At 38.4% G+C, this 27953-nt stretch overlaps 1 protein-coding gene across 1 annotated transcript; it reads left to right on the forward strand.

Moving 5' to 3' along the window:
• Positions 1–276: 276 nt before the first annotated feature.
• tnfaip8l3 (tumor necrosis factor, alpha-induced protein 8-like 3) lies at positions 277–27888 on the forward strand. The gene is made up of 2 exons (XM_047362363.1): positions 277–689; positions 26268–27888. Exons 1-2 carry the CDS (start codon positions 383–385, stop codon positions 26828–26830), a joined length of 870 nt encoding a protein of 289 aa, XP_047218319.1. The 5' UTR covers positions 277–382; the 3' UTR covers positions 26831–27888.
• Positions 27889–27953: the final 65 nt, after the last annotated feature.

A 27953-nucleotide genomic window follows, 5' to 3' on the forward strand; every position in this document is an offset into this window, starting at 1 on the left:
GTTGCCATGTGACTACAAAAAATACAACATTCCTGATTTTAAAACATCTAGCTCTGAAAGGTCATGGGATTTTTGCTGCTTCAGTTGCATTTCAAGTCTCCATGAATGAGTCCTTCCCATTGCTGTGCTGAAACACAGGCAGCACTCTTACCCAGTGACAGAAAGGGAGGGAGAGAGGAAGAGAGAAAGAGGAAGAGACAGCACCCGCAGCATACTGAGAGAGGTAAAGAAAAAACACACTTTGAGTGCACAGAGAAGAGTGTGACAGCACCGAATGAGAGGAGGAGGAGGGACAGAGTGGCAGGAAAAAGGGAGGGAGAAACGCAGAGAGGGATGGACTGAGAGTAAGTGAGGGGAGGGAGTTTTAGAGATGGGAAAGTAAATGAGAAGGAGAAGAAGGAAACTGAGGAAGCGCAGAAAACCCAAGAGGACAGCTCAGCAAACCAGCAGCATTCCTCTCACAACTCCAAAGATCCAGGCTGATAGAGAAAGCAGAGAGGGAGAAAAACACCAGAAGTTGCATTTCTATGTCTCCTTTTTTTTCTCTGGGTTAAGAACCGCGCTCTTCTCTGAGGAGGAAAGAGACCAAGAAGGAAGAGGACTAAGAGAGCTTCTGCAGCCTCCTTGTGTCCTGAAGGGGAAGATGGATTCAGACTCTGGAGAGCAAAGTGATGGAGACATCTCAGCAGGTAAGCTTTCACACTAGTTTTATAGTCATGCAAGTACATAAACTCATCTTTGTAGTGTTTTTGTTTACCAAGAGAGTCAAAAAGTTCATCATCCGTTTTTCCCACACATTTTCAGCCTATTTGACAAGTTGTTAGACTCCTAAAGATGCAGCTGTTTGAAGTAACAAGCAGCTAATTCCCCCCCAAAAAAAACTATTTAAGGTTTTCCAAAACTTTGTTGAATGCGTGATGCTTTCTGAGATGTTGGAAAGACGTGGTTTGATGCCGGTGACAGGCACAGCCTCCCGAGTGTAGATGAAAGCTGCCTCAGTCACCACCAGGAACAGGCAAGCTCTGACACGTGCGGCCGGTTTATTCATCAACACATCCAGCTACAGGAAGACTGTAGGCTCCCTGAACGCCTGGATCCTCTGCTTTCCCTCTGATACATCCCAGGATGTGAGAGGATGAAAGCATTTCCAGTTGATCTCCAAGCTTGTTTCATAGAAAGAGAAAGGTTTATGGTGGGAGTGATCAGGACAAAGGTTTACAGCAATAATGATGAGAGTTACACATTAAACACTGGCGCAGGCTTTTACTGTAAGTGGTTATCTGAACTGTCGATCTTTATAGGATTTAAAGCAAGATGGGAAGTGGAGAAACATTTTTGAGATTGAACATTTTGAATAAAATCTTCCTGTTTAAGGTGGTTTTCAGACAACAATACAGTAAATTGCAAGACTAGTCACTATCAACAAGTGAAACATTCTCTCCTGTTTTATGCATGAAGATCTGAGTTAGATTTGCTGGTTCTCCACAAATATTAAGTCAGTCATACAAGGCTGTCAATGAGCAGTAAAAGGAAAGCAGCTTCAGGTGTCAAACAATTTCCTTCTTTCACTTATTGTTTAATCATGTTGATGTTGGTGTGGCCTTTTTCTACATAGAGATTTCTGTATTAATTATGCCTGAATGAACCATCTGTCTGTCCATCTGGACCTTTGTCTTGTCTGTCGTTCGGTCCATTTGAAAGGGAAGAAGAATCTGAATAAAAGAGGTTTTATTATAGCTTTATTCACATCATTAGAAGATAGTATAATATAAGCTTTCCAAAAGTTGTGTTTGGATGGTTTTTTATTTATTTATTTTCAGACTACTTCTTGCTTATAAATCTCATAATATTAAGGACACTGCATTTGTGGTTTGTGCTCTTCAAAAACATGTGAAATTCTCTCTGCCAATACAAAAAAAAAATATTTGGTAAAGGCAGTGTGATGGTGTGGGGAAGCATCTCCCTCATTGGGAAAACAAGGCTTGTCATCATTGAAAGCAATGGAGAGATTTCAAAGTGAGAGTCTGCAAACAATGACAATCCCACATCACTACTCTTAGTCTCTAATAAAACCCACAGAGCAGGGTTTATCACCACTAGAATTTGGGAGTGAAGACGAGTGCAGGGCTGGCCCGCACTCCTGACCTCACCCCACTGAACACCTGTGGGATACATTTGGCCATGCTCTTGGTGACGTACAGAACCACATTAGCTTACTGGTGATAACTGATGGTTGACAAATGGGATACCATGGTACAGCACTGTATGATCAAGCTGTAAACCAGCATGAAGAGGAGGTCCCAGGCTGTTGCAAAGTTTGCTCATGCACTAGGGATTTCATTGTTTATAAACAAACAACCTGTTAAACTGTCAATGTCTTTCTTTCTTCAAACTTTATTCATCCAATTCAATAAACAAAACCAAACAAGAGTCAATAGATTAAGCTGTTTGGCATTGATAGAGATGATCTAGCAAGTTTTACATAGGCATAACCCACATAATGAACTCTGCTGCTCAACTCACAAATGATTTTTCAATACAAATGTTGCACCATTTAAGATGAAATAAACAGACTTTAAGATTTATTAGCTAAGACACATTGTTACGACAAAGGAATGATCGGCCAAGCACCACCCCCCACCCCCACTTTTCGTGCTAAGCATATTTTTAAAATGAATTTATAAAGGGACAGTTCCAATATTTATTTATTTCATTCACCCACCACCACCACCCCACCTCTAAAGGCCTTCTGCAGCCTAATGACATTCCTGAAACATTCTAGCTTTTGGTTTTGGTGTACCCCCATCATTATAAGTACCCCCCACCTGGCCACCGTTTTAAATACCTTCTGGGGGCGCCACTGCATCTGAGAGGAATAACTTTTTGTCAGATACCTTTGTTGCTCATGTTGAAAAGAGCTGTAAAGACAGGATATTTTTGCAGATCGACAGCCAGCGAGAGCCTGACTCATTCTCAGAATGCATCATGTTTTGTTCTTGTGCTGCAGTTCCTGCTATTCAGTTTGCTGTCAGTAAAAGGAACGGTGGTGTGGCTCATTTATCTGCTCAAATCCCACAGTGAAACCTAAGAACCTCTTAAGAACCTTACTTGGAACCTCTTTCACACTCACATGCTGCCAATGCTTTTTGTGCGATTGATCTCAGCTTGATGAGTACATCCCCTGTTCCACAGCATCGGTAATATAAACTCAGAGGGATTTTGTTTCAGGTGGCTCTGGCTCGTCAGCCTTCAGCTGTGGCCTTGAGTCGCTGATAATTGCTGTGTGCAGAACATTTCTGCACTGAATTTATTTTATGCTCACATTTCTGTTCATGAGCCATAAATTGCAGTTTTATTTTCTTTGAGTGTCACAAAGGCCGTGCTGAACACAGAGAGCACGCTTCCACTTAGTTTATTGAGCCACTAGTTAGGTTACTTTTACCTGAATCTCACAAGGTTGTTTTGAATACAGCAAATCAGAAACGGATAATGATGATTTTAGGGAACATTTAGAAGTTAAAGCCATGAGAACATTGTTGCTGACAAAAGGAAAATACATTTTTAATCTCCTGGAGGGAAAACTGGTTTGGCTACGCACACATGCACGTCAAAACTGTAAATAAAGACGGTTGACCGTGTGTGCTCTGCATTTTGTTGTATGTAAACATGAAACCTGCTTGGCAGTTCTGGCAGCAGAGCGCAAATCCACCTACTCTGTCACAAGAAGTGCCTGTTTGGTTATAATGGATTCCCAGTTCACATTGTAGATAAAACCATGCTGGAACTAATTCCAAATTATCTGAGTCAACAAGAAATGTGCCTCAGATTTTCTATCTGTGCAGGGATTTTTTTTTTTCCTTGTTTTTTGATACCATTGCAAATTTCAAATCAAAACACTGGTCTTATCCTTGAGATGTTCCTTCATGTCATACAGAAAAATGTAAAAACAATGCTCTAATATGAATCAGTTAATGTGAAATATGAGAAATAAAATGAAGGTTTTGACAAAGCTTCACTTTGGTTAATGCTGGTATCCTAAACTCAGCATACATGTTGCAAATGTTACAATTTACAAGATATTGAAGGCTGGATTTGTAGCAGAAGTAGCATTAGCTAGCCTACTTACCAGCTAACAAATGAGCTGCGATGTTACAAGACGATTCTGTATACCGAGTAATTGTTACCATTAGCATTTATTTGCATTAGCAATTAGTCACTTTTTTGTTTTTTCCTTTTTTTGGTCAAATTAGCATTAAAAACTGCTATGATTGGCAAATGGTCACTCTTTTATTCTTCGCACATTTTAAAAAAGTGATTAGAAGTGTATCATTGCTTAATAGCTAATAAGTAATTAGTCCTTAAATTGTTCATCTTTTTCAAACTAGCATCATATAATTACTAGCTGTTTTTAAAAAGTCAGGAGTTTATAATTAGTAGGTTAAATAGCATTTATCATAAGCAGTTGTTAGCTTTAGCAATTTGTCCCTTTTTAATTGTTTCAATTCAATTCAGTTTCAATTCAGTTTATTTATATAGCGCCAATTCACAACACATGTTGTCTCAAGGCACTTCACAAAAGTCAGGTACATACATTTCAATTAATCCTAACCAGTGCAGTCAGATTTAGTTATTTATTCAAATTGGATAAAAAGTTTTTCTATCTAAGGAAACCCAGCAGATTGCATCGAGTCAGTGACTTGCAGCATTCACTCCTCCTGGATGAGCATGTAGAGACAGTGGACAGTCACTGGCGTTGACTTTGCAGCAATCCCTCATACTGAGCATGCATGTAGCGACAGTGGAGAGGAAAAACTCCCTTTTTACAGGAAGAAACCTCCTGCAGAACCAGGCTCAGTGTGAGCGGCCATCTGCCACGACCGACTGGGGGTTTGAGAGAAAGAACAGAGCAGAGACACACAAAGAATACAGAAGCACTGATCCAGGAGTACTTTCTATGGGAAGGAAAAGTAAATGTTAGTGGATGTAGCTCCTTTAGTTATTTAATCTAGAAAGAAAGAACAGATAAACTTTGAGCCAGTTTTCAAGGATAGAGTCTGAAAGAGAGCACATATAATTAGTTACAGTAAAAGCTCAGTCAATTGCTATATCTAGGAGAGAGAAAGGGTTAATCACTGAAAGACAGGGCCAAGTGGATCATCTGTAGAAGGTGAACATTAAGTTATTGCCAGCAGAAGCTTGGACAATGCCCCTCTCCAGAAAGGTGTCACAGGTAGACACAGAGTCAGGCCAGGTGTAGCTTCTAGGAAGAGAAAAGAGAGGGAACATAAAGTTAAAAACTGAAATAACAGCAAATAATGCAAAATTGGAGAGTAGTGTGAGAAAGTAGCGAAGAGGGTGAAAGTGGTCATTATGTCCTCCAGCAGCCTAAGCCTATAGCAGGATAACTACAGAGATAGTTTCAGTTTCAGTTTATTTATGTATATAGCGCTTATTTACAACAATATCGTCTCAAGGAACCCCACAAAGGGTCCAGAACGGCACGGGGCCGCCGGGGAGGCCAGACCAAACCACCGAGTGCCATAGCCCGGCCACCCCAGAACGGGCCACATGTAGGAGCACTAAGTAAAATAATAAACTTAAAGTTTGTCCATCTAGACCCAACTGATGGTCATTGTTATACTAAAAACCACAAGGATCGGGATACCTCTCTCTGTTTGACTGATTATAACCATTGGAAAAGAGAGGGGGTCATACAGGTAGTAGAAATGGAGGGTGTGTTTGCACCTCAATCATAACTGAGCTGGTTTAGGCTAAACCTGACTCCCCCTTATTCCAACCAACAGGGAGGGAGGAAGGCGAAGGTAAAAAATAAGGAAGATAGCCTAAGCCACTCTAACTATAAGCTTTATCAAAAAGGAAAGTTTTAAGCCTAGCCTTAAAAGTAGACAGGGTGTCTGCCTCACGGACCAAAAACGGGAACTGGTTCCACAGGAGAGGAGCCTGAAAGCTAAAGGATCTGCCTCCCATTCTACTTCTAGAGATTCTAGGAACCACCAGTAAACCTGCAGTCTGAGAACAAAGTGCTCTGTTAGGAACATATGGAACAATCAGATCTCTGATGTATGATGGAGCTAGATCATTAAGGGCTTTATATGTGAGGAGGAGAATTTTAAATTCTATTCTGGATTTAACAGGGAGCCAATGAAGGGAAGCTAAAATAGGAGAAATATGATCTCTCTTTTTAATTTTCATCAGAACTCTTGTTGCAGCATTTTGAATCAGCTGAAGACTTTTAACTGCATTTTGTGAACATCCTCATAGTAAAGAATTACAATAGACCAGCCTTGAAGTAACAAATGCATGGTCTAGTTTTTCAGCATCACTCCTGGATAGGATATTTCTAATTTTGGCAATGTTCTAGAGGTGAAAGAAGGAAATCCTAGAAACCTGTTTAGTATGGGATTTAAATGACATGTCCTGGTCAAAAATAACACCAAGGTTTTTTACTTTATTACCGGAGGTCAATTTAATGCCATCCAGGTTAAGTGATTGACTAAGCGGTTTCATTTTTAAGAACTCCGGTCCAAAGACAACAACTTCTGTCTTGTCTGAATTTAGAAGCAAAAAATGTAAAGTCAACCAAGTTTTTATGTCTTCAAGACATGCTTGTAGTCTATCTAACTGTTTGGACTCATCAGGATTTATGGATAAGTAAAGCTGAGTATCATCAGCATAACAGTGCAAATTTGTCCTATGCTGCCTGATAATTTCTTAAGTAAAGGTTTAATTACAGCTACTTTAAAATCCTGTGGTACATATCCATTTTCTAAGGATAGGTTAATCATACATACATACCTAAAATGGGGCTGGTAATCAGAGGGAACACTTCCTTAAATAATTTGGTTGGGATTGGGTCTAACATACAAGTTGAAGGTTTAGATGAAGCTAATATTTCTGATAACTCAAGAAGCTCCACAGGATCAAAACAGTCCAAACACAAATCAGGTTCTGCAGTTATTTCTAATGTTGTCTCACTTGCTGAGGATGAAGTAATCATCTTCAGGATTTCATTTTTAATAGAATCAATTTGATTTAAGAAGAATCCCATAAAGTCATGACTGCTGAGAGCTAAGGGAATGGATGGCTCAACAGAGCTATGACTCTGTGTAAGTTTAGCAACTGTACTAAAGAGAAACCTATGATTATTCTTGAAATAAGCTGTTCTGGCTTGGTGAAGTGTCTTTTTATACAACAGTAGGCTATTTTTCCAGATTAAGTAGGAATCCTCTAGGTGTGTAGAGTGCCATTTTCTCTCCAATTTTCTAACATTGTGCTTTAAAGTACGCAGATCTAAATTAAACCAAAGAGCCTGCCTCCTGTGAACAATTACCTTCTTTTTCAAGGGGTCTGCATTGTCTAATGCATCACGCAATGATGAAGAAACACTATGAACAAGAGAATCAATTTGTGAAGGGGCAGAAATAGAATTATTGCCGTCCACTGTGTTTTTCTGTGATAATGAGGAAATTAAAAGCGGAACAGATTCTTTAAATGTTGTTACGGCATTGTCTGATAATGACCTACTATAATTAAATTTTCTTTCAGGTGTGGAGTACTCAGTTAAATTAAACTCAAAGGTTATTAAGAAATGGTCAGACAGGACAGGGTTATGAGAGAATATTGTTATGTCTTTACACTCAATGCCATTTGTCAGCACAAGGTCCAGAGAATGAAGACAAAGGTGGGTAGGTTTTTTAATGTTTTGAGCAAAGCCAATTGAGTCTAAGATAGCATTAAATGCTATATTTAGGCTATCACTTCCAGTATCAGCATGAATTTTAAAATCCCCCACTATAATAACCTTATCTGTATTTAACACTAAATCAGATAAAAGGTCTGAAAACTGATCTAAAAATTTAGAGAAATGGCATGGTGGACAGTACAAAACAACAAACAGAAGTGGTTATAGTGCTTTGCAATTTGGATGAGGAAAACTAAGGATTAAATATTCAAAAGAGTTGTAGCTATTGACTGGTCTGGGACTAATCAATAAATCGGACTGAATTGTATGCTCACTTCAAGCGAACCATATTTAACTATTGTGTCATCCCTGTCTGTTAAATGAACTGTTTTTCCGAGTCAATTATTAGTTACTAAATTGTACTTTTGACTTTAGTTTTCATTTCATTTTTAACTAAGCAAATGATGTGTCCCTTTTCCTGAAGTGTTAACATGTATTCAAATTAAAATAGAAGTCTTTTAATGTTACTACATTTAGATTGGCTGAAATGACATTTTTGAAGACATGTCTGAATTTCAAAAGTTGACAGTACTAAACCTTAAAATATTAACAAACAGAGCAGAGAAAAGCAGTTACATCAAATATATACATCAACAACTTGCTTACTAGATGGAGAGCAGAGGCCCTGAAATTCCCTATAAAACATTGTGTTTTTTCTAATTTTTCCCTGGTTTCTGTCCATATTTTTACCCATGGATAACTCTTGGCTTTCATTCTTTATCCTTTAGATGGTCACAGTCAGCATAATTGGTCTCCTGTAGGTCTGAAGCCCAAACAGGTGATCGATCAGGATGTTCAGATATCTCTAACTTCCGGTTTAAAATCCTCTGTAGTTGTTATATTATATTGGAGGAGAGTGAATAATCAACCCACGGCCGAATTTGGTTGAGTCATCATGGTGATGCGACTCTTAACACTAAACCCCAATCAGCCATCTGTGAAACTATTTCCAGCACTTTGTTTTTCTGTCAGTTTTTCCAGGGAAAATAGTGTTGATGAAAAGAGAAGATGCTTGGCTGTTGTAATAATATATGTGTGATCCATAAGGGCATGAGGGCTGCTGATGTGCTTCTATTACAAACTATAACCAGCAGATGTTGTTTGGCAACACAGATGCAATTTTATATTTAGCCAATTGATCTTCCACTCTCACATGTTTACATACCAACAAACAGCTGCTTTACTAAAAAGTGTTCATACCGCTTGAACTTTGTCAAATTTTTTAACATAACGGCCACAAACTTTTATGGATATTTGTTTGATAGACCAACACACATTAATGAACTATTGTGAAGTGGAAAGAAAAGGACATGTGGTTTTTGGAATTTTCCAGAACTAAAAACCTGAAAAGGTTATGTTCATATGTATTGGAGATTCACCTTCCTCCACATACAATTTGATCTACAATGTAATAATGTTTTAGAACAAAGTACTCCAAGTTCAAATCTAACTCCATTGGAGGATCTTTGTAAAGCTTGCTGGTAGAGGGCTTAATACAAATGCCTGCCACACTTTTCAGGTTTTATTTGTAAAAGAAATTTGAAAACTACAAAAAAAAATTTCTGCTTTCACTCTTTACAGTTCTTTTTGTTTATGTATCACATCATGAAATCTCCATAAAATACCTGGAAACTTGTGGTTATAACATGAAAGCCTTCAAAGTACATTAATACTTTTATAAGGCACTGTATTATGCTATTTAATAACCATTAATCTATTCTTGTCTAAGTATGTCATGTACAAAGTAGCTTCTGCTTAATAACGGCCATGTTGGCCACCTGGCCACATGTTTCATGCATGATAGACAGCTAGAAGATGTCAGCCCTGCATTCACTGCAACACTCCTATATAGCCTAGTTCCAAATACACTAGGCATAATTTACTCATTCATCTGGTCTTGTGCTCCACAAACACATGCAACTCTGACTTTTCCCTCCTCTGCTTTTAATCTGGCCCACAGATGCAGTCTCCACAAACAGCACATACACATAGGTTCAAGAAACACAGAGCTGGGTCTGGAAAACTATAACACTAACTGTAGACAGGAAAAAAGGAGGGTGTTTAGCTGTAAGTGGAAAAGACAACGCAGGAGAAAGTGGTTTTCCCATCGCTGCAGCAAAAAACTACCCCTACAACTCCCAGGTCACTGCAAGAACATTTCCTTGTGTGCACCACATGCATGCATGCACTGACACAATAACTCAATGGCATTTTATAGGGATAGTGGGACATTTGAGAAGGGATTAGTCCCCCTATGGCAGAGCTGTTATTAAAATATGATACTAAATTGTGTGTGTTATGATCTGTGTGTGTTAATGGAAAGCTGGACTACTGTGGAAAGTTGGGCCCCTGCAGACATATGGTCTGAATGTCTTTTAAATATGGGCCTTGATGCAGAAGGTTTGAGATGTGCTATTTTATGTTTTCATGTAAAAATTGCTTCTTCAGGTACAGTTTTAGGTTTCAGCCGAGTGACGTGTTTGTGGAAAGCCACTGCCATCTGGGTTTGTCTTAGCTACCTTTTTCTAAAATATACGCTTTCTACAGCATATCCAGATGGTATCAAACTAAAATTGTTCTCCAAAGAAGAAGCTGAGGTATATTTCAGAAAATAAGATGCGGTGGGAGGCTGTTGTATGCGTAGATTTTCACACTTAACTTTGGCACAGCTGAGAAGAACTGTGCTGATCGTAGCATTTTTAAGGTTGTGGTAGGAAAAAATAGAACAACTATGAACAACGTGTTCAGCAGTATGTCAGTTTAAACTGCTTTAAACTTTGGGCTTTTAAAAAACTAATTTAGCAATAAAAGATTTTATTCTCACGTGACAGCCAGGATTTAGATGAACTTTTACAATAATTAGGCGTAATCCTGAGCAGTGAAAAAGCATCAGAAGAAAGAATGTAGTCGCTAAAAGTCAGAACACAAGAGTAGAAATGTGTGTGTGCATCTGGTTATGTGAGCGAACCACAGTTATTTCTTGGTCATTAGTTAGTGGTAAAAGTTGGGAGTAGAGTGCTTTGGCTTTTACACTACAGTGTGTCAAGCAAACTGAGCGCCTTAAAGGCCAAAGCTCACAGTATATCCACTTTTATGACTCCAATCAAAGCAAGAGCAACCTTTTATTTTAGGCGCACAGATAGCTGGAACCCTGCCCCATTTCTTGGTTAACCTTTGCCTTCTTAACATTTGTAAGTCCTTTGGCAGTTAACTTGATTTGTGTCCTACTGTCCTGGTAAATGAAATGTGAACAGTTTGTCTCTAAATAATCCCGTGGCCACAAAAGCCACAGGTTATAGGTCAAGAAACACATCTTTTTTTGGAGAACAAGTGAGTTATACTGTATATGTCAATGGTAGAGTGAACAGTCTGGGAAGGGGGCAGAGGTTGTCATTTTAATGTAAAAACACAGTTAAAAGTGGGTAAACTAGTAAACAAACCAGGAAGAGAAAGGTCTGATGATGGTGCATGGGAACCTTGGAGGGTTCTTTGCATGCACATCTCTTTTTGTGGAATGATGCCCTGCCATGCTGAGATTTGGCCAAGGGCTGTTAGAAGGGTAGCTAGCTGAGGGCCCAGGAACAAAAGTTCGCATCCACTCTACATTGTGGATGTAATAAGAAATGAACAGAGAGGAAAAGACAGGCAAAAAGAGACACTATAGCCAGCTCCTTGTGCAGCTGCAGTTGATGTTAAAGTTCGTGACAGTGTTTTACATGTATGTCTGTGTCTAAAATAAAGGACTGAGACAGTCTAAATATGGACATGGCATTCTGTCTCTTACATCAACACCTTCTTTGTCGTTCTCTTCAGAACTCCTCCATGCTATCTTACAAATGTGGAAACATTGTGAAATGTGCAGAATATTTGATAGTATTTGGTGTATTCTTTCCTTTTCAGGACAGCTAGCCCAGCAAATCCTTCTGAAATGTCCTCCTTTGTTCATAAGCCTCCCACTTTCATGGGGGAACTTCTATAAATCTTGACTGAATGGTATGGAATGCCCGTTGCACCCAGTTTCTCTTGCCCTGTCTTTTTCTCAACAAAAAATGCAGTTTCTTTCTTTCTTCAGATGAAAAATATTGAAGAAACTTTGAGTCTGGGTCTCAGGGCCACAAGACTGTTTTGATTATATTATCATTCGTATTTCATTGAGTCTTGGTTTCACAGTCTGTCATTATAGCTCTCTCTCACACACAAATAGACACACATTTGTGCCTGTCTTTCTATAAATAGAGAGGTGCTCATTTATGAATCAAACAATTTCTAGGGAAGCTCTGCGGCTTGACTCTTAGCTCAGCTGCATTTCCAAGTTATTGCATGTCTGTCATCAAAACAGGAAAGAAAGAAAGAAAGAAAGAAAGAAAGAAAGAAAGAAAGAAAGAAAGAAAGAAAGAAAGAAAGAAAGAAAGAAAGAAAGAAAGAAAGAAAGAAAGAAAGAAAGAAAGAAAGAAAGAAAGAAAGAAAGTTTTTATCTTTGCACAGAAGCAAATCTGTCATTTTCTCATTTAGAAGTTGTTAATATTTTTGGCTTCAACCAGATCCTGTAGTCCAGTTCTTGTGCCCTCGTCGGATGTCCTAGATACCACTACTCAACCTCAGCAGACTGCCTGCTCCTTTTTCATTCAAAAAATGAAAACCAGCCAATAGGTGCAGATCTAATCCCTGCTGCATCCTCATTTCTTGTGTGTACGCATCAGGCCTGTGGCACATTAATCAATCAAACGTCTAATGCCTCCTCCTACTTTTGCTTCGTCTCTCATGCTCAGCTCTTCAGGGATATGACCATTAAAACTGAGAGACAAAGAATGAGATGAGGGATGACGCATTAAATAAGGCTGAGCGGCAGCCAAAAGCAATCTGTTCTTCTGTCCTTTCTGATTCAGAAAAGTTCCTAAGTGACTTCACCGCCGGTCTGTTCTCACAGATGAGACATTTAGACCATTCCCTAGATAACCACAGTTATACTTTCAAATGCTGTTGTGTAGTGTGAGACTTGTCTATTACAGGTGTATTCATTTAAATTTTTTGCTTTTTAAGTCTCTGGATATGGCTGAAAACACTTTGTTACATAAGCATTGAAGAAGCACCAACCACTTTTAAAACAATTTTGTGGCAGCATTTTGGATGATTGGTAGAAAACACAATAATCATCAAAGTGGATACAAAGAATTTGCAAGCACAGCAAGATTACCGTGACTGTCAGTTAGCATCTGACACAAATTCTAGCATCTAACACCACAGGACTACTTCACATTTTGTGTATCATATCATCACGTATCAACTCATTTCATGAGCAGCTGTATTCTTATTTGCATACAAGAAAACACAATCTCTATTATTACTTTCTTCAAAGTCAGAAGTTTACATATTCAAACACTTTTACACTTTTAAATAATTGGGAAACGCCCAGATGATGATGTTATGGCTTTGTAAGATTCTTAACAGAGCATTTGTGTTAAGTGAAGGCACAACTGTGGATGTATTATAAGGCAACACCTCAAACACACTCCTTCCTTGTTTGACATGAAAAACTTGAAATAAATCAGCCAAGATACCAAAAGGAGGACTGTAGAGTTTCAAAGGTCTGGTTCTTCAGTGGGTACAATCTCCAGATTATTGAAGGCACCAAATTAATCTGTTTTAACACTTATATGCAAGTAAGTAGAGTAAGTAAACAAGTTAATTTATTTAAAATGACACCTTTCACAAATAAGTGCATCACAAAGACATGGCATAATAGTTAGCATAAACATAATGGAAATGTCCAGTCATCATATCGTTTAAGAAGGAAATAGGCTCTGTGTCCCAGAGATGAAAGTCTGTTGTTTGAAATAAGTTAATCAACCACGGAACAAAAAGTTGTCTGACTGAAGCTGGCAGGAGCGTCATTAGTCACAGCGAAACAAATTTTTACCTACATGGTTTGAAAGGCCTCTTAAGGGGGAAGAAGGGCAACTTCACAAGACATCAGTTGGGAATTTATAGCTTGGGCTCAAATGAGTCACAGATAGTCATAGAACCAAACTAGTTCTACAGTGGCTTAAGAACAAAAAAATCAATGTTTTGCCAAACATCCTTGGATTAGACATCTATATTCTGACAGGACTTGCCTGTGGCCTTTACATTCTCAAACTCTCAGCCAGCAGCTGAAAAACTGTAGGAAAGTTTGGACAGATGCTTTCAGCTCCAGTCATCATATGAGAGAATATTGTAGCGTACTCAACCTTCATTGAACATTTGAACATCTATAAAACCAATGCCTCTATGCTCCCAAGAAGTTCTAGCACTAGGTAAAGGCTTAGCAACTTGCAAAGACACAATATGTTGCTTTACCTCTATTTTGCCAAACATCCAAAGATACTGTTGCCTAAGTTGCTGCAACAGCATCCTTTGCAGAGATAATATTTGAGTATGGATGTGAAAATAACAGAAGCAAACTGAACACAGCCTTAAGGTTCCGCTCTAAATAAACAAGCCTGAACTGAACATATTAGCACATGCCTGAAGCAAAGTGTATTTTTGCAGCTGACTTGGGTAATTAAAATATTGAGCTTGTTTTTAAAAATAATTTAATCAGTTTATTTTTTAATGGTGAAAGGATATGAAAATTTTTACTTCTCAAATTTTGCCAAAACAGTTTGAAGATGTCACATTTTTAACTCTTTCAGCATTTCTGTACCAGCTAATAATAATACTATAATTGTGTACAATACAAACTCGACCCATTGTGTCACAAACAGACTGTTAAATGATTCAGCATACAGTTATTTTACAATTAGCTACATTTTCCTAACTAAAAGTGTTTAAAAACTTTGGTGATTTTAACAGCTCCCAGCTATATGTTTCTGCTTCAGCAAGAAACTATACATCTATAAGAGATAACTTTAAAGTCCATAACCCCACTTATTCAGATACAAGTTATACTCAGATACGAGTTATGTATTAACCGTAAAGCTGTGAATGCCTCCCTACATCCCGAGCAGCTGTTAATGGCATGATGAATGACCTCTTCCAGCACAGGTTTGCCCTTTGGAAACTGGCGCACGGTCTGACTATGCATGTTGTTAAATAATAGGTTACAACACTACATTGTACTGTAGTGTTTCTCCCAGTAGATATTACATCTTTTTCAAGCTTAATCGTCATCCCCTACTTTCAGCTAGAAACAAACACACACATGCAATATAACAGACTGAGATTGTGCAGGGGCGGCATGTCTGAGTCATCTGTTTCATGTTGTGGGAGTCAAAAATACATTTTAATGGAGACTGCAAGTCCAAAGTGAGAACACAAAAATGCCAAAAGTGTATTTCATTCCTTCTGGTGTTTTTTCTTGTCACATATGAAGGTCAGTATATAAGTTATAGTGTGTTTACTATATATTTATGTTCCTAGATTCGACAGCAGAAGAGTAAAGCTTTTCAACAAGTCTGCAGCCTTGAGACTTTAAGATAGACCTAAAAATAAATGTCTCTCCACCAGTGCTACCAGCTGGCACAGGCCACCTCTTCTCCTTCCTATGTCCACTGGCCTCTCAGGTCTGTTTAACACTTACCCAGCAAGCTATTAAACCCCCGTTTAAGTCTTGCTGAATGACCCACTCCATTGTTCTCCTCAAGCCTTGTAAATCCAGTCAGAGAGGCTCTGCTGCAGCTCCTTATAGTGAAGCAAAGCCAAACGAGAGAGCCAAGGCAATGTAAGTGGAAGTTCAGCTGTCACCCTTGCTCAGTTTTGTTTTGTGAGGAGCAGTTTTCCTGTTGACTTTACGGCTTTTATAACTTCTGGAACCTGTATTTGTAGACTTTTTAGACATGCTTTTTAGACTTTTTGTTACTGTCCAATCACACAAGTTTTTTACTTGTAAATAAAGTACAAATTCTAAAGGTTGACTTTACGACACACCTTAGGCCCAAAGAGAATTAAGGAAATTGCTAGAAAAGGAAAATGTCTGAAAAATATAGCAGTGTTAACTTTTACAGGGTTCAAAGTATGACCTGATACCCATTCATTATAGAGCCTTGCATTTACAAAACAGTGCTGCCTGTGAATGGAAAATTGGTTGCAGATGGAAAGAAAATGTACGGGGAAGACTTTTGATGGCAATAAATAGGTTTCGAAGAAGTGTTGCAGAAATCCACAGCATTTTTTGTTCATTGCCATCAACAGAGCACTCTTCCACCTTAGTGCACTTCGGGAAATAGGCTGTTTTCAGTAGCCATCACTGTTTCACTGTATGAAGTAATAACTGGAAAGAGCAAGAAGGGCAAAGTAGTTGGGAGTCAGCTTTCAGTTTTTAGAAGGACTAAAACAAGTCCATCCATACCTACCTAATTATTTTAAGGTGGAGGTGGGGGACACCCTGGACAGGTCTCCAATCTATCACAAGGCACCATAAAGACAGATGGAAAGCAACCAACTGTGAATGCACAAACACAACTAATGGCAATTTAGAATCTCCTATTCACCAAATATGCATGTTTATGGACTTTGGGAAGAAACCTGAGTAAAACTCACAGGAGCATGTGGAGATTAGCAGACTCCTTACTGAAATGGTAAATGGCCTGCACTTGTACAGGACTTTATCAAGTCACCAGAGACCCAAAAGCACTTTACACTGCAATCAGTCATCTACCAATTCATTCACACACTGATTGTGGTGAGCTACAATATAGCCACAGCTTCCCTAGGTTTGACTGACATAAATGAGGCTGCCATAGAATTGGCACCACTGGGCCCTTTGAACAACATCAGCAGGCAAGGCAGGTGAAGTGTCTTGCCCAAGGACACAATGACTGAGACAAACAGAGTGAGGGTGTGAGCCGGCAACCCACCAGTTACAGGACAAATCCCTCCCACCGTCACCCCATTTGGGACTGAACCCAGATTGTATTTTCGTAAGGCAACAGTGTCGACCACAAAAATACCCTGTCGCCCAACAAAAAAATAAGTACATGTAAAATAAATCAAATCATCTTACCAGTAAAACCTAGTCAAGACAACAGTTACAGAGACTGATTATGTCATATTGGGGAGCTTAGGCACAATGCAGTAAGCTCTCTAATTTTCAACTGATTTTTGACCCAGACATGCTTTTTGGTTATTGTTGATTACCAGAGATGGTGACTTAAGTCTCAGACTTGAGTCAAATTTAAGTAACAAAAGCAATGTCTTCAGACTGGACTCAGAACGTAAGTCTGTGGCTTGCTTGCTATCAGCCCTGATTAGAGGTGAAAGTAAGCCATTGGTAAGCCACACAATACATATCTCAGAATCAGAAAACACATAGACACTAAACATACAGCTGACATAAATAAATTTGGAAATATGTAGTTAAAAACAAAACAAGTTGTGTAGGAATGTTATGAGAAAAGATGGAGCACCATGGCAAATATTAAAAATACAATAACAACAATATACAATTAAATGAAATAATATTAAATAATAATATTCTTCCTGCAGACAGGAAGAAGCTGTTTTTCTGGCGAGAGGTTTTGGTCCTGATGAACCACAGCCTCCTGCCAGAGGGGAGAGTTTGAAACAGTTTGTGTCCAAGTGGGAGGGGTCAGTTGTAATCTTTTCTACACGCCTCCAAGTCCTGGGGGCATGCAGTTCTGAAAGAGAAGGAAGATTGCAGATAATTACCCTCTCTGAATGGACTCATTACTCAGTGACTCAGCAGAACTCTGAATTCCTCACCCTTGCTCCCTATAAACATGCACTATTCAGAACAGCTCCAAATTACCATTCTTGGGCTTGGATCTGTATTGCAAACCTACCAGCATTAAAATCTTCCCGTTCAATAACTGCACTGTGAATAGCTGGAAAGTCAAATGTTATTTTTGATTTGGAAAACTAAATTATGAATATTTTCTTTGAAGAATCTTATATTTATTTTATAATGAATTATCTTGTCATACTTCTGTTGTCATAATTCTGTCGACATAGGACTTTTTACAGTGGGGAAGTTTTTGCTTGCACCGCACTTCATAGTGAAACAAAAGCTTATTCACTACCTTTTTAAAAAAAAACATATTTTCAACATTTGTGGCATTTTTAAAACCACATAAAACATAATAAAAACCATACTGTGAGTTTTTTATTTGGACTATTGGATTTTTAGGGCCTCAGGCTGTCTGTGGTAAATTCTGCTACTGACACATTAAGAAAACTAAAATAAATGTATAATCAGATTACCATTACATATATACCTTAATAAAACATACATCGGTCTTAAGAAAATCCTTAAGACCAATGTTTTTAATGCTTCCCATTCATTTTTACATCAGAAGCCATTCAACTCTTCCCACTCATATTATTGGGTACTATGCAGGTTTAGGCTACTACAGATCATTTTTCAATCTACATGACAACTAATTCAGAATATGTATGGTTTATTGTTAGGTAAGAATATTTTAAAAAGTATGTTTTTTTGAGTTATGTTAGTAATAGAAGAAAAGTGACCAAATCAGACACATGGAGCAGAAAGTAATCCTATTTAAATCAAGCAATCTTATTCCCTAAGTTTAAAAATGCCCCTGTAGATGCTATCATTAGCCCATTCCTGAAATATTTGTATTATCATGACAAATATGCTCTCATTCTTTTCATGGTGGGATGGCTGTGATAAAAATTCAGTTGTCCTGAATTTGTTTTTACCTGCCGCTGAGGTATGAAGCAAAAGACACCGAAAATAACTTTTACAGGCTCACACCACCATCTCAGTCAGACGTGTGTGTTCTGCTGCGTTCCAGCTGATAATTCCCCCTGGCTTTGACTCAGTAAAGGCGAGCCGGCGCTCTTCAGTGTTAGCCGCTGGCCCCCGCCAATGGCTCATTCTTCTGGTTACTCTGAAATGAGACCAACATAGGTCTCGGGATCTAAACCCCATTTAAACTCAGTGTGCTAAAGAATATGTCCAGATATGTAAGTGATTGGATGTTCATCTTTATCGCACAAATAAAATCTAATCAGATATCAAAATTAACTCTGTTAAGATTGAAATAAATCCTGTTTAATTTTTTGGATTGACCATTAGAGTCATCCTTTGTCCTTTACTTTTTGCTGATTCTTATCATCTAAGAAAGAGTTCATTCATAGATCGAACAACATGGGGAATGGCACTGACTCAATTGCACCACTTAAAGTCATTGTTCAGAGTTTTCAAGTAGGGTTCATGTGAAGTAGTCATTATCTTACTTCAGAAATGGTGACTCAGTTCTCAGAATTGGACTTGAGTTGTACTTAAGATGCCAAAACAGAGGTTTATTGACAAGACTCATCTCTGATTTGTGGTTTGGGACCAGTCTCGTTACCAATCTTCATCTCGTGTAACCAAGAGGTGAAGGTAAGTCATTATGCATTAAGCCAGGAAGAGCTGTTGTGGACAATTTTAATAGAGTGATTAACAGGTGCCAACTAATGTAAGTCATTACAAAGACAGTTACAGACTCTAAACATTGAAAGTAATTCCTGTTTGATTCATTCAGAAATTTGACTTTAACAGATGCTATTCCAGCTACTTTCAACATAAATGCTTATTTATATTTCTTATTAACTAAATAATATGCCTTATTGATTTTCACAATAATTTCCAGCTGTTTTTTGTATGTTTAGTTTTAGGATTTTTCCAAACATGCTTAAAAAAAAACATCATTAAAAACCAAATTAACAATATTAACAAATCCCATATTACACTTCCTTCTTCCATGTTCATAAAGGAACAGGTTCCAGTATGAACTTATTTATATTCCTATCCCATTACAGAAATTCAGTTTAACATCATGTGGAATAAAATGTTTTTTAAAAAGACCACTGGTATGATTTTATGTCATATCCTATAGCAATGCATTTTCATAGACATAACAGATAGTGTGCAATGAGAAAATGTTTATTTAAGTCATTACAGAAATGAGACCTGAATTGGACTTGTGAGCATCTCCATCTGCCGTAGTCACTGGTCAGAGCTAAATCTGTTTTGGGAAACAGAAGTTTGGAAAGAGATGTAGAAAGAAGTCATTTTGTAAGAGTTGCAGCACACAAGGGTCTAAATAAGGACATAACATTACTCCAATAAAAACAAATCCCTACTTTATCTGAAAAAAAACTTTAAATATTTATCTTTTCTATCAAAGTAAAATAAATGATAGGCTTGTTTATTTAATCTGTTGCTGACTGAGATATGGCAGCTGGCTTAACATCTGCTTTCCTTCTCATCTCAGGTTTCCTCCTAAATATACTGGAAGTGTTTCTGGCTAAAATGGAAATGATGTGTCCAGATGGACACTTTTTGCAAAAAGCTACCTTTACCCGAGCAGGTCTGGATGGTCTCCATATTCCTCACTGGATGCATGTTCTGACGCAACATAGCAGAAGCTGTTGACTCAGCCCTTTAAAAACATCAGGCGGAACAAAGAGAGACTGTCTGGTCAACAGCCACCTAATACTAACTAATCCTCATGTTAAAGTAAACTTTACAAACTCCCAAAACACTCTTGTGTATCCACTTTGACGGGGCCAGCGCTTTTGGAACTGCCTCAACATCGGTGGGTTTTTTCAGTAACTTTTTCCCACATGCAACATAGAGGGCCTACTTTATTTAACGCTTGAGGACAAGTGAGGCAGTAAAAATAATGAGCAGGTAGCAGAGAAAGTATGGAAGCGGGATGAAGATGAAGAACAGGGCAGACAGTTTTCTGGTCATCTCGCTCCTGACAGCTCTGACTCTTCTCTAACTCCTTCTGACACTCTGGTTCATGCATGTTGTTCATCACAGCCTCTGGGTGACAGGCTGTATGTGAGTGTGTGAGAAGGCTCGGACATCTCAGTGCCTTCATATGAACTTTCTGTAATCATCCACCCTCACTTTCTCTGTATCTTTAGCCAGACTATGAATCACCCACCTCCTCAGAGGAGGAACTGGCCTGTTTATAGCCTCACTCTTGAAACAAAAACAAACTCTCCATAGTCATTATCTCAATCTGTGTTGATTGTAATAATAAAGGATCTTTTTAATGAGCAAAAGATGAATGTGTTTAGAAAGCAAGTGGTCCCACAAATTCATAGGTTTCAAATCCAAAACAACTCTACATCCATTGGTCTGTCAAGTCTGACAGCAAGCTGTCACCTTTATCAGTGTGCCAGGGTTTCAGAAATCTATCCTGTTGGGTTTCTGAATATCAGAGGCTCACTGGAACAAAGAGCTGCTTGATAGAAACAGGAAATGACAGTGACAAAGAGAGCCTGTTGATGAGAGGCGCAGATCTGACTAATGAAAACCAGTTACATACCCTGACGCTATTATTCAAAGATCATGGAAACTAGCATGTTCCTGTTGTGATATTCATGTTGATTATTTTTCACCACATGCAGGGTTGTCATAATTTAGTATTTTAACAGCAATGAGAAGCAGATATCTACTGAGGAATTTCAATCATTTGTCCTGTCTTTTATGAAAGCGTTTTAATCTTATTTTATTGAAAAGGAAGTGTAAAAACCAGAATAATTCTAATTTCTCAGATGATAATATGGCTACTAAGGGATTTTTTCTAAACAGAATGCATCTATAAAACAGAAAGCATAGAGCATATCATTTGAAATGTTAAAACACCATTCAACATGGCCAAAATTACTAGCTTGAATGAGAAATAGAGAAAACATGAAAGTCCCACACCAATCTGTGCAGCTCCCAGTAAGCACTGTAATTCTATATATCAGTTTTACTCCACATGAAGTTAAACTCCATGTATTTTTCCAACTTTGGTTGAAAAAATACATCCCATATCAGCAATACCAGTTGGGGCACCCTTTGACAGCCTTACTAGGTCTCAAATTTGTAGTAAGAAATTCACTTCAAATCATCCATGACTCATATGGGTCACCACTTTTCACCTAGAGTTGTACTGTATCAAAGCTACATAGGTAATTATCATGGGACCATTATGAATCCCATCGACTGTCCCAGTTGGGTACCATTTTTCAGCTTGGTTCCCACACCCATGCGAAACCATATAGAAGTATTAGGAAATGTGGAAGAGAAGTTCTAGACAATAAATAGCACAAAATACTTTCCATAGCGAACAGATATCTCAAGCATACTATTAAAGGCCTTATTAGTCCAAAAACACTGGCAATGGATAAGTGTATGCTGAAGGAGCTTTAATTATGGTAATACTCATTAATATAAGAAACACGTCCCTAGAAACTGCAAGGCTGAAAACTACTGAACCATCTCCCTACAAAACTATATGACAAAATAGTTTCCAGACGATAAAGGGATCATAAACAACTCCATAGTTTTTCAAATCAAAGTCTTAATCTGCAACTTTTCTAAGTTGCTGTAGCAACCAGCTGTGCTACAAGGGCACCACCAGCTTGAACATAAACAGGATTGAGTGAGGATTCAGTCCCATTTCCATAACAGCACTACATCTAGCAACATTTTTTTGACATCTTGAAAACGTACTATTTATATGCTGCTACCGGTGTAAACATATTGCACATTTATATCCTTGCACCAACCTCCGGGGAGCAATTTTACAACTCCCACGCAAATAAGGCAAGTTCTTAAAGTCATGTGAATACACGTAAGTTAAAATCTCTGCAGATGTTATCCTGAAAGGATAAACTTCCTGACAAATTACTCTTTCCAGAGGTAACTGAGTAATTTGGGACAACAGACCTAACTAAAGAGCTGAAAATGGAAAGTCTGAAACACGATGTAAATGGAATGGGACATAAGCTCAAAAGACTATGCAGTCCAACAGCTGCTTTATGTCTTTCCTACCCACTAAAGGTGGCAATTGTTGCATTCTGTGGTTTAGAGTGACCAAGGCGCAGACAAGAGCTTGGCAGCACCATGTTGTAAAAATCTTCAGTTCTTTATTTTTAACAAGGTTTTCAAAAACGAAGCAAGAATATTGCGGGTACAATCCATAACTCGAAAATCCAAAACATACTGAAGTAGAATCTGCAGGAACATGGTTACACATAAAGGCATAGTCGAAGGTAATGAACGGGAGGAACCAGCAAAGTACAATGAGAATCAGAGAGCTTAGAGGGGAGTGAGGTATGGACCAATGATACACTGAGGCAGGTAATCAGATGAGAATGGAAATCAGGTGTGGAGCAGGCTATAGAGAACTGAGGGAATCTGGATGGTTGCTAAGGTGACCAAACTAGAAGACAAAGGGAACACGAGGGAAGCTAGACAATAATATAACCAAAGGGACCTGACTACAAAAACAAAACTATAAATAACAAAACTCGGGGAAACAGACCTAAGCAAAACTATGGATGAAGATAATAGACCAAAAGAAACATAAGAACCTAGAATAATCATTAACTAAAGTAAACTGAGAAACTAGAGGGAATAGAAGAAAACACCAAAACCTAATAATTAACAAAGAACCCATAAGAAACCCTGACCATAAATAAACAAAACCTAAACCACAGAAAGGAAACCAGGATGAGGAGGAACAGAGAAAATAAACTCACAAACAAAAGAGCGCAAGTAAACAAATACCAAAACATAAATAAACACAGAGATACTAAATGGGAAACTAAACTAGAAACTACAAGGAAGACAAGGGAACTAGAATAGCAACAAATATAATAATAGTCATAATCATAAGAAAACCATAAGAAATGGGAAAGCATAATAATAACAATAATATTATTATTATTATTATTATTATTATTATTAATAATAATAATAATAATAATAATAATAATGAGAAAACCCTACAAAGTAATAAGAAAGCAACCATAAAGAAAACTTAAGAACAAAAAGGAAAGAAAACGACAAAACACAAGGAGGCAGTAGAGGGAACAAAACTAACAGGGAGCAAAAGGAAATAAACAAACATCACTACACAAACCCAAACTAAATAAACGGTTGAAAACGCAAGACCACAACAAAGTCCAAAGATGTCGCATCATGACAGCAGTCATTAGACTATACTAAAATAAGAGGATGGCACATTATCCAGTTTATTCATCGCTGCAATTTAATCGTGTCTTACAGAAGCAGAAACTTGGAATGAAATGGTTAAATTTGAGGATTAGGATTCAAATTCTAGTATGGATGTAAGCAATTAAAACATTTTGGAATCAAGAATTAAATTTGATTGATATGATAGAATTTCAATCTGACGAATTTACGTTTTTGAAAAAAAAAAGATGGTCAAGAGCATCAGATTTTTTGGAGAGGTGTGGGGGTATGGTGGAGGAGGAGGTGGTGCTGGGGGAGGGAGTGAAAGACTGTAGACAAAGGAATTAGCCTTATTTTTTGTTAAATGTCATGGTGGGCTAATTGTATTACATTAAATGTCATTTAGCTTCAGACCAACAGATGAAATGTCATTTCTCTAGATTCATGTGAAATGCCACGGATTAGGGTTCTCCCTGATGTGGGGCACCATTCAACCTCTGTTCTGCGTTTGTATTTCAGTAACAAACAACGATGATATGACGATGGTGTGAATTTAAAAACTGTCCAATATTTGTCTGGTTTAAACAAAATGCAGTGACAACAAGGTGCATTTTTTCCATGAATTTGGGTTCCCTGTGGCTCTAAGCTTAATCAGCAGTGACATCCATCGTCCTCCTCTCCCTGTCTTTAGAGGAACGTGTGGAGGAGGAAGAGGTGGTTGGTCATGTGCCCATGGAGCAGGAGAGAAAAGTGAAGCCTCTTTCATTGCCTTTAATCATAAAAGAAGTTATCTGGTGTGTAATCTGAAGTTGGGTGGCACCTAAAAAAAGCCCCACTCCTCACATTCACACCGACACATGCCAGCCTGCCAGCGTTACTCTGTAAGTAAACAGGAAGCCTTTCATGTCTGCCTCTCTGATAAATTGTGGATCCATTGGGACTCAACATAAAATGGAGTTTTCTGGACTTGTTAAAGAAAGGGTGCAAACTGACTCTTATCAGAGACCAGCTGTTTGATGTAATCCAGAGCTGATAGTGATTCCTCCCAAAGACAGCAGGCTAAACCACAGCCTGCTCCAGGAAGGCCGCCGCCCTGCCGCAGAATGTGGCAGCACCTCATTTTGCATACTCCTCATAGCAAGTTTGTCATGTTTTATGTACTTTGAAGTGAGCAGCTGTTTTTCTGACATTTGTCCAGAATAGTTTTCCTTTTTCTGTCAGATTTACTGAAATCTTGTAAACTATTTCCAGTTGCATAAATGTACAAAAGTAAATTTTGTATGACAAAGTTACATGTCAGTATTGCTTTCTTAAAATAAAATAATATACACTTTTGGAGTGAGGAATGAAAGTAATATTTGGAAAACTGGATTTTCATTGTTTTTACATATATTAACGGAGTTTGTAAAGCCTATTTGTCTGGATGGATTTCTGCTTTTTTATGCAAACACACCGAACACCAGGGGGATTAGTCAAAGCTCATAGTATAAACCTGTACAGGGATGTACTGTGTGTTTTGTTTACAGCATGTAACTAGAAAAGATGCTGATAAATGTTAAAGTAACACTGTTCTAAAAATTTTAAAAATACAAGATTACTGGGTGCTCTAGAACCTACAAGGGCACTTTCTGTTTCATGAATATACTTGTAACTTTGATACTTAGTTTTTAAGTTACAGGGTACTTTCACTTTACATTCCTAGGGGTTACATCTTCACTGGTACTGCTAAGTACCATTTACAGGGCATTTTCGGTGACCAGTGTGTATTATTGGTTAACATGTATCCTTGTACCTGTAACCTGAAGCTTGGAGGTTATTAGGCGGGGCTTACAGGGTCCTTTACAGAATAAAAGGCTACTTACACAGAACAAACACACTACTTTCCTAAAACATACAGGTTACATCATGGAGATCCTTTCTTTAACTCTTAGGTTATATTTCAGAACATGCTTTCCAGAACCTACAGGTTATTTTCTTAGAACATTCAGTGTACTCTCCTGGAACATTAAGGTAACTGTCTTACAACTTGCAAGTTACTTTCTCTTAACATGGCGATATTTTTTGAATCAGTTGTGTTATGAGGGGACTTCTAACCTACATCAAGAGATTCCTGGTGACTGGGATGAAATACAATTTGATTTGTGACTGGGTGCTTTCAGGATCTTACTTTCAGGAAAGTACTTCTGGAAAATAACCTGTAACTTCCAGAAACTACCAGGTCAGCCCACAATATAACCCAGTCCCCAAACGTAATTTATAAGTTCTGTGGAAGAATCTTGCCATTTCTGGAAAGTAGCCTGTATGTTTTGACAAAGTAATTAGAAGTAAACCTGTAAATTTCAGAGAGTACAAACAAGTTACCTGATCATACAGCCTGATGCATACAAGTACCTTATAAGATGCAGAAAGTAACTCTGAAAAATTACTTTTTAATGTACAGGCTGTAGCATCCACTGTTGCCATTTTACTACAGCAATATGTTCAATATTTTCTATTGTGTTTTAATGTTGATGTAAAACTTTGAATTAACTTTACATCTTTTATCTTTGTCATTTTTGTCTTGTCTTCCTTCAGGACAGGAGAGCTTCAACTCTCGCTCACTGGCCCTGCAGGCACAGAAGAAGATCCTGAGCAAGATGGCAACCATGGCGGTGGCCAACATGCTTACGGATGACACCAGTAGTGAGATCCTGGATGAGCTCTACAAAGCAACTCGAGAGTTCACCAAGAACAAGAAAGAGGCACACAAGATCATCAAGGACGTGATCAAGATAGCCCTGAAGATTGGCATCTTATATCGTAACCACCAGTTCAGTCCAGATGAGCTGGACACAGTGGAGCGCTTCAAGAAGAAGATGAACCAGGCGGCCATGACGGCGGTGTCATTTTACGAGGTGGAATACACCTTTGACAGGAATATTCTGGCGGAGCTCCTGCTGGAGTGCAGGGACCTGCTTCACACCCTGGTTGTGGGGCACCTGACCGCTCGCTCACACGCACGCATTGATCACGTTTTCAACCATTTCGCCAACGGGGATTTCCTGGTGGAGCTGTATGGGGACGGAGAGGAGTACAGAATATCCCTGAGGAAGATCTGTAATGGCATCAACAAACTGCTGGATGAAGGAACGCTTTAACCTCTTCATCCTTCAGCTCTACTGCTCCTTCTCCACTTGCTCCTTTCCCTGCTGGTGTCTCTGGCCTTCTACTGTTTTCTTTTCTCTTGCTCACCCCTGACAGCAAACATCGTCCCTCCTCCTTATCTCTCTTGTCTTCCTCTTTCTTCCCCATTCATTTTTGTGGAGGTTGTTGTAACATCCTGCTGCTGTGGTTCAGTAAGGGATTTTTTTTTCTTTTAGACTGTCTCTTTTCTCAGTGGATCATTGCTGCGAACCAGGACACTATGTTTCATATTGTACGCATTATACATTCCATTGGTGTGTTAAAGTGTACTGTACCAACAGCCAAAAAACTGTAGTAGGGTGTTTGTCTCTGTGTGTTTTGAATGTGTTCAAACGTATGCAATTTGCTTGAATAATGTTGCGTTCTGTGTCATGGAATGTTTGTTATAGGTCTGTGTCAATCTTCTCAAAAAGGGTGATAACACTTGTCTTTTATTAAAGATTCCTTTGAAGCAGTATTGTGCGGTTCTCCATCCGTCCCTTCATCCACTGTTCGGGGGGGGGGGCTGGTGTCTATTTCCAGTGGTCATTTTTGTGAGAGGTGGGGTGGTACCCCCTGGACAGGTCACCAGTCCATCACACAGAGAGACACAAAAATATGCAAAGTTGGTGTTATTTCCCCAAACATATAATAAGACATTGGTCCAACAGTTCTTTTATCAGTTCTCCTGACTGATACCTTCATACAATTAGATCCTTTAATTGTTTGCAGCCTCTGCAAACTATGGTTTTAGCTAAAGGATGCAAACAATTACATGTCAGGAAAATCCAGCATGGCGGACCTTCATTTCAGATTCATCAAGTTTTATTATAGATAATAGCCAGTTTACGCTCAAAACAACTTAATGCTGAAACTGAATCAAAGACTGCTTCAGCAAGGTACTGGTAAATGGTTGCAACCAGGTTTTACTGCAGCTTTTTTGTTTTATATTTGTTCCTCTAAATGTGTTTGTTTTTCTGTGGGAATGTGCAAAGCACATATATGTAGTAAAAAAAAAAAAATTTTGAAATCATTTGTGATGGTCTCATTTTTTTTTTTTTATCATTTGTGATGGTCTCATTTTTTTTTTTTTTATCA

The sequence above is a fragment of the Girardinichthys multiradiatus genome, chromosome 4 (genome assembly GCF_021462225.1).
Source record: "Girardinichthys multiradiatus isolate DD_20200921_A chromosome 4, DD_fGirMul_XY1, whole genome shotgun sequence".
Taxonomy (NCBI): domain Eukaryota; kingdom Metazoa; phylum Chordata; class Actinopteri; order Cyprinodontiformes; family Goodeidae; genus Girardinichthys; species Girardinichthys multiradiatus.